Source organism: Cyrtonyx montezumae, unplaced genomic scaffold, assembly GCF_038088225.1.
Source record: "Cyrtonyx montezumae isolate F1298 unplaced genomic scaffold, pur_monq_1.0 scaffold_0, whole genome shotgun sequence".
NCBI classification, from domain to species: domain Eukaryota; kingdom Metazoa; phylum Chordata; class Aves; order Galliformes; family Odontophoridae; genus Cyrtonyx; species Cyrtonyx montezumae.
In genome coordinates, this window is record NW_027071824.1 from 13,626,953 (window position 1) to 13,639,177 (window position 12,225).

The 12,225-nt window shown below is 44.3% G+C and overlaps 1 protein-coding gene across 1 annotated transcript; it reads right to left on the minus strand.

The window, feature by feature from the left end:
* Window positions 1-327: 327 nt before the first annotated feature.
* Window positions 328-12,024, minus strand: CALM2 (calmodulin 2). The gene is made up of 6 exons (XM_065754970.1): window positions 11,918-12,024; window positions 8,124-8,154; window positions 3,589-3,732; window positions 3,406-3,512; window positions 2,756-2,891; window positions 328-1,558 (listed from the first exon to the last, which is right to left on the minus strand). The coding sequence occupies exons 1-6, from the start codon at window positions 11,918-11,920 to the stop codon at window positions 1,530-1,532; spliced, it is 450 nt and encodes a 149-aa protein (XP_065611042.1). The 5' UTR covers window positions 11,921-12,024; the 3' UTR covers window positions 328-1,529.
* Between the last annotated feature and the right edge of the window lie 201 nt (window positions 12,025-12,225).

A 12,225-nucleotide genomic window follows, 5' to 3' on the forward strand; every position in this document is an offset into this window, starting at 1 on the left:
CAATTCTCATCCAGAGTACAGAGGCAAAATAACAAATAACCTCTGCCATGCTTCTGAGGTCTTGGATTTGCCCTTGGTCAAAACCAGGTTTGTTTTCCATGTTAAAACATTTTATTTAGTCAATAAAAAGGGGTACAAGCACAATCATGCTTACTAGCAGGTCAATAAGAGAAGATTTTCCTTACGTACTCTGAGTTGACCGCATCCTGAAAAGCAACAGACTCAGACAAGGCGGTTGCAGAAAAGTCCAGGCGTGAGACTGAGTTACCCCAAAGTAGCAGCTGATAGGGAATAAACTCCAAAAATAATTAAAAGAAAGCAAACAGGTTTAGTTGTCTGAACAAGGAATTTTAATTTTAGGTCAACTATTGAACTAGGTCAACATCCAGTTCACAATGTCTACAGATAGTGGGCATAGCCAGTCACTATGGTAAGTATATTGAAGCACCAAGCTCCACACAAGACTGTAAAATACATTTTAAACTACTAGTAAGAAAGCTTCTTCAAGTCAACAATACTAATAAAGGGCCAGAGTTTACGGTCTAAAATTTCACCTTCCAAGCTCTGAAGACAGCCAATCCATTGCATAAGCAAATCAAACTGCTACATACTGAAACACAGAGCAGCAACTGCATTGAACAAATCCTGTAAATAATTCAAGGATACATTGAAACAGTATGGGTAAATTGTAATTTTTTATTGGAAAACAAATATACAACTTGGAATGGATTTGAGGCAAATCGTGCCATAAGCAGATTTTTTTTTTGAAAATAAGTGGCTAAACAAAGTTTAAAAAGCATAGTAACAAGAGGAGAAAATGTTTTCTGGTACAGGACCAGCAGTACAAAAAAAATTGTGTACGAGTACCTGGATAATACACCCGTTTTGCATTAGTGCAACTTTTAAGATTCATATTGTTGACTGTCAATCGTCCACAAAGTTAAGACTCCACATTTCAACAACATGTTACAGGTATGGCCACAAACAAGTTACTATGAAGTAAGTTAGAATACTTCCTACAGTGCGTTAGCTCCACACGCTACTCACACGGTTTTATCCTGTAGGCAACTGTAGGAATCTTTAACCTCCGACACCAAAAGCAGAATTAACTCCCATGCACTGGAAAACTAGAGTCAGCATCTCGCTTTAAATAAGGAACTGGTAAAACCTAACTTACTTCACATAACTTGTTACACTAGTCATACCTAAGTCTTCCAGAGAAAGCTATTTTTAAACAATCCAGATGTTCCCTCCTCATTTAACCAACTCCATCTAACTTTAGATGTGCAGAAGGGCTTAAATATCCAGAGTAAGCCACATGCAACATTTGTTACTCAGATCAATTTTCCAAAAATCAGAACAATGACAGTAAGATAAAGGAGAAAAACATGGAGGAATGGCCTTCTAATTACTATACATGCATATTCTTTTGACAGTAAGGGAAAAACCTTTTACAGATAAGTTACAAACAGAGAAAAGGCAAATAAACAATTTTGTACAAGAAATTTAACACATTCTGTACAACGTCTTCACTTCGCTGTCATCATTTGTACAAACTCTGCAAAAGGAAAGAGTTCATAAATTATTTAGGGAAAACACAAGATGCAACATCTGACAAGTTACTTGCCTCACTAGTGCAAAATAACAACTCAATGTCATTTCCAGTTGCATTAAAAAAAAAGACATTTCCCTCTCCTACCAGCCATGCCAAAGAACCTCCTTTAAAAAAAAAAAAGGAAATTAACAGCTAAAGATCTCTACTTTCATAAAAACTGTCAACTCACCACTAAATGGTGAAACAGACTTCAGAATAAGAGTTCAGGGTCATCTCCTGTCAACCTACAGTCACTGTTTACATGCCAAGAGATCAGCACATCCTGCTCAAGCCACCATCAGCTAAGTTCATGAATAGGTACGATAACACGGGGCTTGCACTTCACAGCATACTAATTTACATCCTACTACTTTGCCTGATCAGCTTAAAGCAACCAAACCACTGCTTACTCACAGCATATAGGAAATCAGTTACTACGAAGTTCAACAGCTTGCTTACCTTGCTGAACCATAGACTTGGTTCAGGGTCAGGCAAAACAATAAAGTTTTAAAAGAGAAAACACACCTACACCTTGGGAACAGTAAAGTGACAAAGTGATCACCTGAAAATACCCTAGCTTGTATTTCTAAGATGCTCAGAAAGCTAGAATGAAAGCAAGCTTAGACAGCTTGCGTGCTCCTCAGAAGAGGAAAAAACTGCTTTTGCTTCCATGACTTAAGTTTCAATATCACAAAGAGAAAGTGCTGCAGCTGATTTATGCCAAAGTTTACTTTAAAGGCTTTCTAAGATTGTGAAATTCATGCATATTTTACAGGTTTTCCCTCTTAATTTTTCAAGTATTAATGAAAGACAAGTGACCTGCTAGAGGTCAGACCATTCCCTTTCCTATGTGGTTTCAAAGCAACATCTGTTTATTAACAGAACAGTATGAGAACAAGCCTGACTAGCTTTCTTATACTAATGGCTATTAACATAATTGAAAGGTTTTTTTTTTTTAATACTGCATAGTCTACCACTGCCCCAGGAACAAGACGCAGCAGAAATCCACTTAAATTTGTGCATGTACTAGATGTCAGCCTGAATGGACACTAAAACCACTGAGAGGACCTCCCTTACAAATACTGTCCTATTTGAACTCAGCACAGTTACCAGCAACTACAATCACGAGCACAGAAACACAACCTGTCAGCAGCTCCTTACCTTCATAGTTTACTTGACCATCACCATCAATGTCTGCTTCCCTAATCATTTCATCAACTTCTTCATCTGTTAGCTTCTCCCCAAGATTTGTCATCACATGACGAAGTTCTGCAGCACTAATGTAACCGTTACCATCCTGGGAGGACAAAAAAGACATGTCTACTCCAGTTTCCCTAAGGCACAGCAACTCAAAGATCCTTAAAATCAGCATTAAAAGTTTGTATAACAGTTTTAACCACTAACGTTTGCACAAGGCAACAGAGAACCATAAGCACATCTTATGTATTGTCCAGTATCTCAGAGGTTGGCTGGATCTAGGTGAGATTTAAGGTCTCTTCCAGTCCAAGTTCAAGTATGGTTCTGCGACTGATCATAAAGAGGTCTTTCAGAAATAACCAACAGTGTACCCTGACCACCCTGTGCTGAGGCACTACCATCACTGATGGTAATCAACACCTACTCAGCCACAGGCCATTTGGCTCAGTTGTCTATTTCTCAGACCAGATGCAGTTTCTCACTCTCCCATTTTCTGGCAATCCAGCATAAAACCACAAGTCACATAAAACCACTTCACAGGCCACCTTTACATATCTTATCAGAAGTCTGAGCTCTTCTAACAGAAGGATTCGTTGAGGTAAACATCTCAGTACCTTGTCAAACACACGGAACGCTTCTCTAATTTCTTCTTCACTATCTGTATCTTTCATTTTTCTCGCCATCATTGTCAGAAACTCTGGGAAGTCAATTGTGCCATTGCCTGCAAGATAATTGGTTTGTTAGAAAAAAGCATTTATCAGTGCTTTAGTAAAAAACTATTATTACTAAGATCTTACCATCAGCATCCACTTCATTGATCATATCCTGTAACTCCGCCTCTGTGGGGTTCTGGCCAAGTGATCTCATCACAGTCCCCAACTCCTTTGTAGTTATAGTACCATCACCATCCTTGTCAAATAGCGAAAAAGCTTCTTTGAATTCTGTCCAAAAACAACAAGAAAGAGTTAGTGCTTCCAGCTTTCAAACGCAGAGCTTCCACAAACATTTTAGAACTACTGTTTATTGGAGCAAATTACAAAACCTGTCTGCATACTCTTAGATTTTGAGTGTAGAGCTCAGCCTGCTAGAACTGTTAACATCAATAGGAGTTGATGTCCTCCTGATGCTGACGTTTCCACCAGTCTGATCAGCACTTCAGCTTAAAAAGATGGAAGGTCATCCATTTCAGAACTACCCAGATGTTTGCTGCAAACTACCCTGAAGCACAATCCCCGGTACCGAGCTATTCTCTTCAGCTATCAACTAGAGTAACTAGTGGCAGAAAATAGATCTCTTCTGAAAAATTAGTGGGAATTGCATTAAGAAAAAGCTTGAAAGTGACGATAAAAATGCTAAAGCTTAACAGCACTTCTATTATTAACAGCAGACTATACCATGAACAGGGGGTAATTAGACTAGATGAACAACCGCTTCATTGCGATTCACTTTTGCTGGACATGCAACTCTGAACAGCTACTTGAAGCTACAGTGCTAGCACCATGGTTTTCACGTTTGTCCATACGCTGCTAAAAAGGAACTATTTCTCTCCCACTGGATTACTGCAACTCTTCAGTCTACAACTACCCACAACAGCTTCAGTAATAACTTCAAGGACAAAGGTCACTGCAGACAAATTTCTGAAAAGCTGCTTGGAAAATTGTTTCAGCCCTACTATATCCTGAAATCGCCTTCCTAAGAAGGAGTCAAAAGCAGCTGCAAGACTGGCTGTTTTTCAGTGTTACCTCTCAGGCCCCTACAATAGCTGTACTGTCGCCAGCAATATTAATACAAGCATAACATGTTTAATTGTCTAGTCCAAAAATGGAGTTGGTTTTAATCCACGCCATCTGTTTGTCTTCAGCTACAGACCTTAAACTATTTCACTAGACTGTAGCCATTCACAGAAAAATTACAGTTACCCATGAAAACTCATTTATTCCCTTATGCCGTTCAGATCCTTTTGCAGTATTCAAGGCACTCAAGATCATGCCTTTGGGGAACTGGTCAGCTAAAGAGCATTAGAAATACTTTCAAGAATTATTCCCCTCCCCCCACCCAACATTTCTAAGCAACCTCCTTTCCAGATGGTGGATTTCCCAGACCTGAATAAGTACAGCATAAAGCCTTCACCCATTTCGTACTCTGAAACTCTAGAGATGAAGTACAAACCAGCAAGTGTTAGAAGTGCAACTAAAAGATACGCCTTTTATAGTTCAGGGATGTAGCTGTGACACCAGAGCCGAGGCCAAGTTCCATTCAGAAAAGAGCAACTCTTCAACTCAGTTCCAAAAGCCAGCTCCTGCTGTTCAGCATACAAGACTTAGGGCAAGGCTACCACAGGACCAGAAGGAGCAGCTCTTTCTGCATTGTGATTGTGAAAATACTGGTTTAGAAGTCTATCCAAACAAGGAATAAAACCTGTACCTACAATAACTCGCAAGCAGTCCTCAGGGCTAGTTCCAGATAGCTCTAGAGGCAAATGAGTTTGCTAGGATCAAACTTTACACAAAGGAAGGCTTTCTGATCAAGCCCAGTAGCAATGACCATAGGCTGTCATCATTCAAGAACATCAGAAGATAAACAGTCTCCAAAAAGTATCAGGTATTCAGCTGCCTGTTCTAGGCAATGTCTGTTAGCCATAGCTAGATGAAGTCAGTTACCTGCCACTGTAATCCAAGCATGAAGCAGAACACACTGTACTGCAGCAATTCCTGAAAAATCCAGGCACTTGCTTCCTACAACTCAGTGGTATAGCCTGAATATTTGAGATGAACCAAAAGACAACTTGATCTTTTTAAATTCAAAGATGCTGCAGGCTGAAAAGGTTCTAACTGCCATCCTATTCAACCTAGGCAAGACATCGCTTTCCTTCAGTTAAATGCTACCCTCACTCCTGAACAGTTCAGAAAGCTATTTCCCAGCCTTGGTGTTGTGGCCAGATCCCCAGAGAACTACAGCACACTAAGAACAAAGCACAACAGAACACCATACGCAGGCCTTGTTCAGAGTGTCTATTTAGAGACCTCTGAGATCTGGTGGAAGGAAGTATTGCTCACTACACTAGTTGCCACGGGACAAAAGTATCCAAGTTTTCTTGACCATCCACATCAAACAGCTCTGATTATTGACCTTGTTCAATGCCTTCTAAAGGGCATTACCTTAACCAAAGGGATATTCAATTGACTTAGCAAATTCAGTTCTCAGTGAAGCTACAGCTATCATTCATATCCTGTACCTCCTCAACTTGGAGTTAAATCATTCATATGACAAATAGGCTCAACAAGTTTTTCTTATCTACTCCAAAAAAGTCCAGCCTTACAGCAAGCAACGATTTGCCAAGTTCTCAAAAAAACCCAAAATATCTGGAATCTTAAATGGCACTCTGGTGAAAAAAAAGCATCTGAGTTTTTTTCAGACCTGGGGAGAATTGTCTGAATTTTAATACTTAAAAATCCTACTTAGTGAAGGGAAGGCAGCCTCTACCTTTACTACTATTCCCTTAAGCCCACCTTCCAAACAAAAGCTAAATAACTTCTCAAAATGAAATGGATTAGCAGGGGCTCAAGACTATCACATAACCACAACCCTTGTCAATCATTCGAACTGTATCTTTAACAGTTTCCCCATGCAAAGTACTGACCTTCACAGGAAAACTAAGCAGGACACTTAGACAACTGCAACTGTTCCTAAACATTAAACCTGGTTTCTTAATAGATGAGCAGCAGCCTTATGCCTCTGCATCAGAGGGTGATGGCTTACTTGGCAGACAATCTACAGAATCACAGAACTGTAAGGGTTGGAGATCACAGAGTCCAACCCCCTGTCAAAGCAGCTCCCTAGCCCAGGTTGCACAGGTAGGCATCCAGGTGGGTCTTGAACGTTCATCTCCAGAGGAGGAGACTCCACAGCCTCCCTGGGCAGCCTGTGCCAGTGCTCTGTCACCTGCACTGTGAAGAAGTGTTAACTGTTGAAGCTAAACTCAAAGTGACAGGCCATCATTCCTTCCATGCAGATGAAAACTATTCTAGCATGACAAGCTTATTAATACCCACTTTTGGCTCCAGGAACTACTATACTATCATCACTAATCCTGAGGTAGTGTTAAGAATAAGCTTCCTGTTTATATGCCATAATCTGCTAGATCAACTAATAAAGCTTCAACAGTTAAGAACTGAAACAATGAACTATTAACAAAGCAGCAGCAACAATTGATAAAGGGTGCTCCCAAACCCTTTTAAGATATGCAGGCAACTGAAAAAAAAATGTAGCTGAACTGGACTTGACGTGTGCTTACAAGACAGCACCATGGCAACACATAAATAGAATAAGGGCTTTCCACAAAACCATAATAGTCTCTTATGAGTTAGAGCAAGCTTCTGAAGTCTAAAAGCCACCAAAATAATATCCTTACTCTTAAAATTTAGCAGTTAACATAACAAACTAGTTCACTTCTGTTTAACTGCCTTCAAGAACCACACCACAGCTAAACACCAATACCTCTCAGAGGTTGTTACTTGTACGCTTGAGCTGGTACATTTCATCAGCTGAATCCTAACATTCTCTAAAGCCATTTCATCTGACAGCTAGGCACAGACATTCTAGTGTGAGAGCCTCAGAAAACTCAAACTGGAAAGCATCCCCAGCGAGGCTGAATTCTGCATTACCAACGCATCGATATGACTCAAGTTACAGTCACATAAACTGAAATCAATCTTCAGAGAGCAGTGACAGATGTTAGTTTGTGCAGGTGCACAAGAACAAGAACAGTGTAAGGGGGCCAGCACTAACACTTGAGATGCATCTCTGCTTAAGCATTTCAGAGCATGCACCAGACCTTCAGAACAGTTCAAGTACACAATGCAGTCCCATATATGGGATATCAACAGCTGTCATCATGAAAGCACTGTCTGCTACTATCTGAGCCGATAGCCTGAAACACCTCCACTGACAGCAGGAGACTACCACATAAATTAGTCTTGCCTTCTGCTAGAAGGCAGCTTCAGATTTTAAGCCTTTACCACACACTTCCCCCTTCCTCCCCCCCAACCCACACACACTTGTTTGCGCTTAGATAACACACACAACTTCAATAAATAGTTCCAGTGCCTACACGACGGTTCACAACTGCTTTAGCAGACAAATTCAAATTCATTTTACCCACTGCTGTTTTACAGAATATAAGCATTAAAGATTTAGGCAATAAGTTACAGCATCTGCCAATACCTCCGCAGCATTTAAGAAAGCTAGATAACTTGCATAACACGGTCTGTCGCTGGATTAAGAGATGTGCCAGGTCAAGTAGCAGTATCAACACAGCATATGAGAACCTCACCTGCAATCTGCTCTTCTGTCAGTTGATCAGCCTGTAACAAAAGAGAACATTATTAGAGTCGCTGCAAAATTTCAGTGTAAAGATACACATCTGTAGTGGCCTCTGAATCAGCTAACTTCTTTTCAGGATTTGCCTTCAGCATTTAAAATTAATCCCAATGAACAAGAGCTCAGAAGTCATCAGGATAGCTTGGTAAGAACTGGCAGCTTGTCTTCATTTCCTGACTCTGTAAATATCTGATACGCCCCGAGAATGGATTTCCATGCACAATTACCCAAGCTACACTGGGAAACCTAAGGCCTGCAGGCCCCCCCAGATCAGTCTGAAGAGCTCATTAACACACCAAGCTATCAGTACTTCCACTAGACACTGTATATCTTGCAGCAGTATCCCCCTACATCCCAAATTTAAGGAAGGCTCTCATCTCAGAAGTTACAATTCTGTACCTAGAAAAAAACGTTCTAGGGAGGAATTAAGTAATCCCTCCACTAAAAAGGAACCTTGGGTGCGAGGCAAGATAGGGAAAAACAAGAGTCCACATAATTACTACTAACAGCTTCCACCCAATCTGGTAGTTTCCATGTATTTGCATTTCAACTGTCTAGACTTCTTTCAAGCTTATCTACAGACAGCAGTAATGTAAGGCAGCCTACAGAATGACCAGGCAAAGGCCCAGCAAAAGGAAGGCTTACAGGTTTCTCATCTAAATTTAAGCAAGCATCAGTGTATATACACTTATCTGGGAACTGTTTAAAACCAATTGAATTTGACAAAAAACCTCAGTCTTCAAAGACAAACCCAGCTAAGCTCCACTCTTGGTAGAATACAAAAGGTCTTTAAAGAACTGTAGAAATATTTTCCCTAAGTTTTAAAGTCAGTTGATCCTTCAAACAAGTTCAGGACACTTCTGTTTGAGCAACATTAACAAGGCAACCCACATCAAGCAATCTAATTTGAGCTCTTTACCCCATAAAGCACTTAGCAGTCAAGACTTCAAAATACAAAGATACCTTCTCACTGCATCACTTCAACACAATTTCAGTTTGTTCCCATTGTCATCACTTTATCAGTAACCTTCCTACAGTATCAACAGCGTTATTTTCAACTGTTACTTTTGTCTGCAGTGTTGCTCTATACACTGGCATTCTGCTAACAGTACTGAGTTGTGTGCAGCACCTGCCCATTTTTGCTCATTTTGATGTACATGACATCTCCGTGTTGATTAGATAAACTGAGCTCACAGTAACAGCTAAACTGCTTACAATATGTATGTGGTAATAATTCAAGATAAGGCAGCAATAAGCAGTTTCTCATACAGACTCTGACTCATCTACTCCAGAAATCAAGATCACAATCAAACAACTTCTAAAAGACCAGTTCGGGCATTCATAGCTATAACCCTCTACTTGCCCCCATTTCAGCAGCTGTAGGAAGTATTTCTTTAACACGCTTTCCAAGAGCAGCAGCAAGAAAAGTGGGGAAACCATCAATTCCAAATCAGGCTTTGTGAAAATGCAAGCATCCTGCAGATCACTTAGAAACCTAACAGATTTCTGCTTGGCAGGAACGTACCATTAACAGAGACTCATACCTCTGTGTGGTATTTACATTTTTATCACTCAAGTGAAGAGTTATGCGCTCCATTTCCACAGGGTATTTTTAACCCCAGAAAACTGTAGATCAGATGTGAGTAGCAAGAACCTAGTTTATTTAGGTCAGTAGTTAAGGGTTACCAAGTTGAGTCACATACGGTTTTATATAAACAGTTTTATGTAAAGACATGACATTAAGCAGTGTTTAAGCTGCTAAGTGTTCCTGAACTCTTCCAGAGACTTACAACTTCCTATAGCCTCTAGCCATGAATTTGGATGAGCTCTGTCACTAGCTGTAATAGGTATGGCCTCTGTGAAGAGCGCAACACTTACTAGAAGCCATAGGTACAGGGCAGCTGAAAGATAAGGGAGGAGGTGGGGCAGGGCTGAACAAACACCATCTGCACTCCGCAGTGCTGGGCACTGCAGGGAGGACTGCGCAACAGCAGCCAGAGGCGGAGCCAGCAGGGCAGCCACCCACCAGGCAGCATGGAGGCAGCACCAGCCCCCAGCCTCAACAGCAGATCCCCGTTATAAGGTACAGGCCGCCGCATTCCTGCGGAAGGGCCTTCGGAGCTCCAGTCCCGGTTTCCAGCTAGGTATTTCCACATCATGCGGGTGCCAGCATGCACACCTTCGGTGACACGACCTGACTCCAAAAAAACAGTCACAACACGACCACCTAATGCTCCTTTCTGCAGCACAACACGTTCCTCACTTAAAGCTGACATCCATCTGAAAGCCCCCTCCGTGGAGGCTGGAGAATCCTGGCAGCTTGGGTATTACCTCCTCTCATCTACACTGCAGCATTTTTACTGCAGTACCTCCCCTCCCCCATTATGTCAGGGGCCTGACAACGAATTCAAGCTGCCTAGGAAAGAGGGAGCTGAGATGTGCAGCAAACGCAGCCTCTGGAGATAGTGTTTCATTACAGACAGAGCTGCTATGCAGTAACCCGCCTGGATAACCCTCAGCAGACCCACATCTCACTAACACCGCCAGACACAAGAGCTAGGGGCAAATCACAGAACTGAGATAAGACAGCTCCCCTTCAAAACCTGCCACTTCGGTACACCTGACACATGTCAGATCAGAACAGACAGCTCTGCTCCGGCACAATTAACCGAAGAACAAGAACCACGAGCACACAGGGGCTAAAATTACACTTTACAGCAGGCTGGCTCACACCAGGCACAAAGCGTTTTGCTTTCCCTAACACGTGCAGCGCCGGCCCAAGAGCGCCAAGGCACAGCCCGCGGGGCCGCCAGGAGCCATGATGGGTGCAGGACACACCCATTTCCAGACAGCCCTCACTGGCAGATACTCCATTTTTGGTTCTGTGCGGGTGGCCACGACCGGCCGGCCAGCCTGGAATCGCCGCTCCTTAACAGACAGCCTGCTGCTTATGTTCACAATTGAAGGAAAAGCACGAAAAAAAAAAAATCAAACTTCCGTTCATTTAGCTTGACTGAGGCAGCTGAAAAGAAAATAGAAGCTGTAAGCGCAATCTTTCACGTTACACAGCACGAGCCCGCAGAAGTGCCGTCCCTTAAAGGCACGCAATGAATGAAATCAGACGGCCGCACCGCTGCCGCACTGAGCAGCCATGGTCTGCGGCACAGCGGTGCCCTCCTGCACCCACCGCACCGCGCCTTCACCCGCCGGGGTCGGCTGCAATCCGTCACCGCAATGACCAAAACGGGAAAACAGAGAGAAAAAAAAGCCCCCGAGCAGCAGCAGCAGGGCGGTACCGCGGCCTCGGCCACAGCGCGGGAGGAAGGAGGGGGTGGGGGTGCTGGAAGCGAGCCGCTCCCCGCCGCGCTGCCGGGTCTGCCCAGGCGCAATGCCCGCCCGCCAGCAGACCGCAGAGGGCACGAAGCGACAGGCACGGCGGATCGGCTGCCGCCGTGGCAGCCCTCCCTTCCCTCCCCCCGCGCTCACCTCCCCGAACGAACCGTTATCCGCCGCCGCCCCCGCACCTCCCCCCCCCCCGCCCCCGCACGCCCGACATGGCGCCCGAGCCCAGGGCGGTTTGAATTTTGAATCCGCACCAACGCCCCAGGGCGGGAATGGGAGCCTCGCCTCGCCCGACGCCACTTCCTGCACCTACGCGCGGTAACCCCGAGCGGGACCCTCCGCCCCTCTCTCCTCTCCCCGCTCCTGCCTCCCTGTCCCCACCCGGCTGGCCGCCCGCGGACTCACCATGGTGGCTCGGCCCAGCTGCGGCTTGCGGTGGGAGCTAACGGCTGCACGGGGCACACCAGCGACCTGCCCGCTCGACGGCTCGCCTCACACTGAGCCCTGCCCGGCCGCCGGCCGTGCCTCATAAACCGCCTCACAGCCCGCGCGGATCGCTCCGCGCCGCTCCCTCCCCCCACCCCTCTCCCCGCCGGGGAACGGCGCGGCGAAACGAGTCCCGGCTCCCCGCGCTCTGCCCGCCGGGCCGTCCTGCTCCCCCGCCTCACCCCCTTTACGCCCCCAGAGCCCCGGGACGCGGCGCTGGGAGGCGG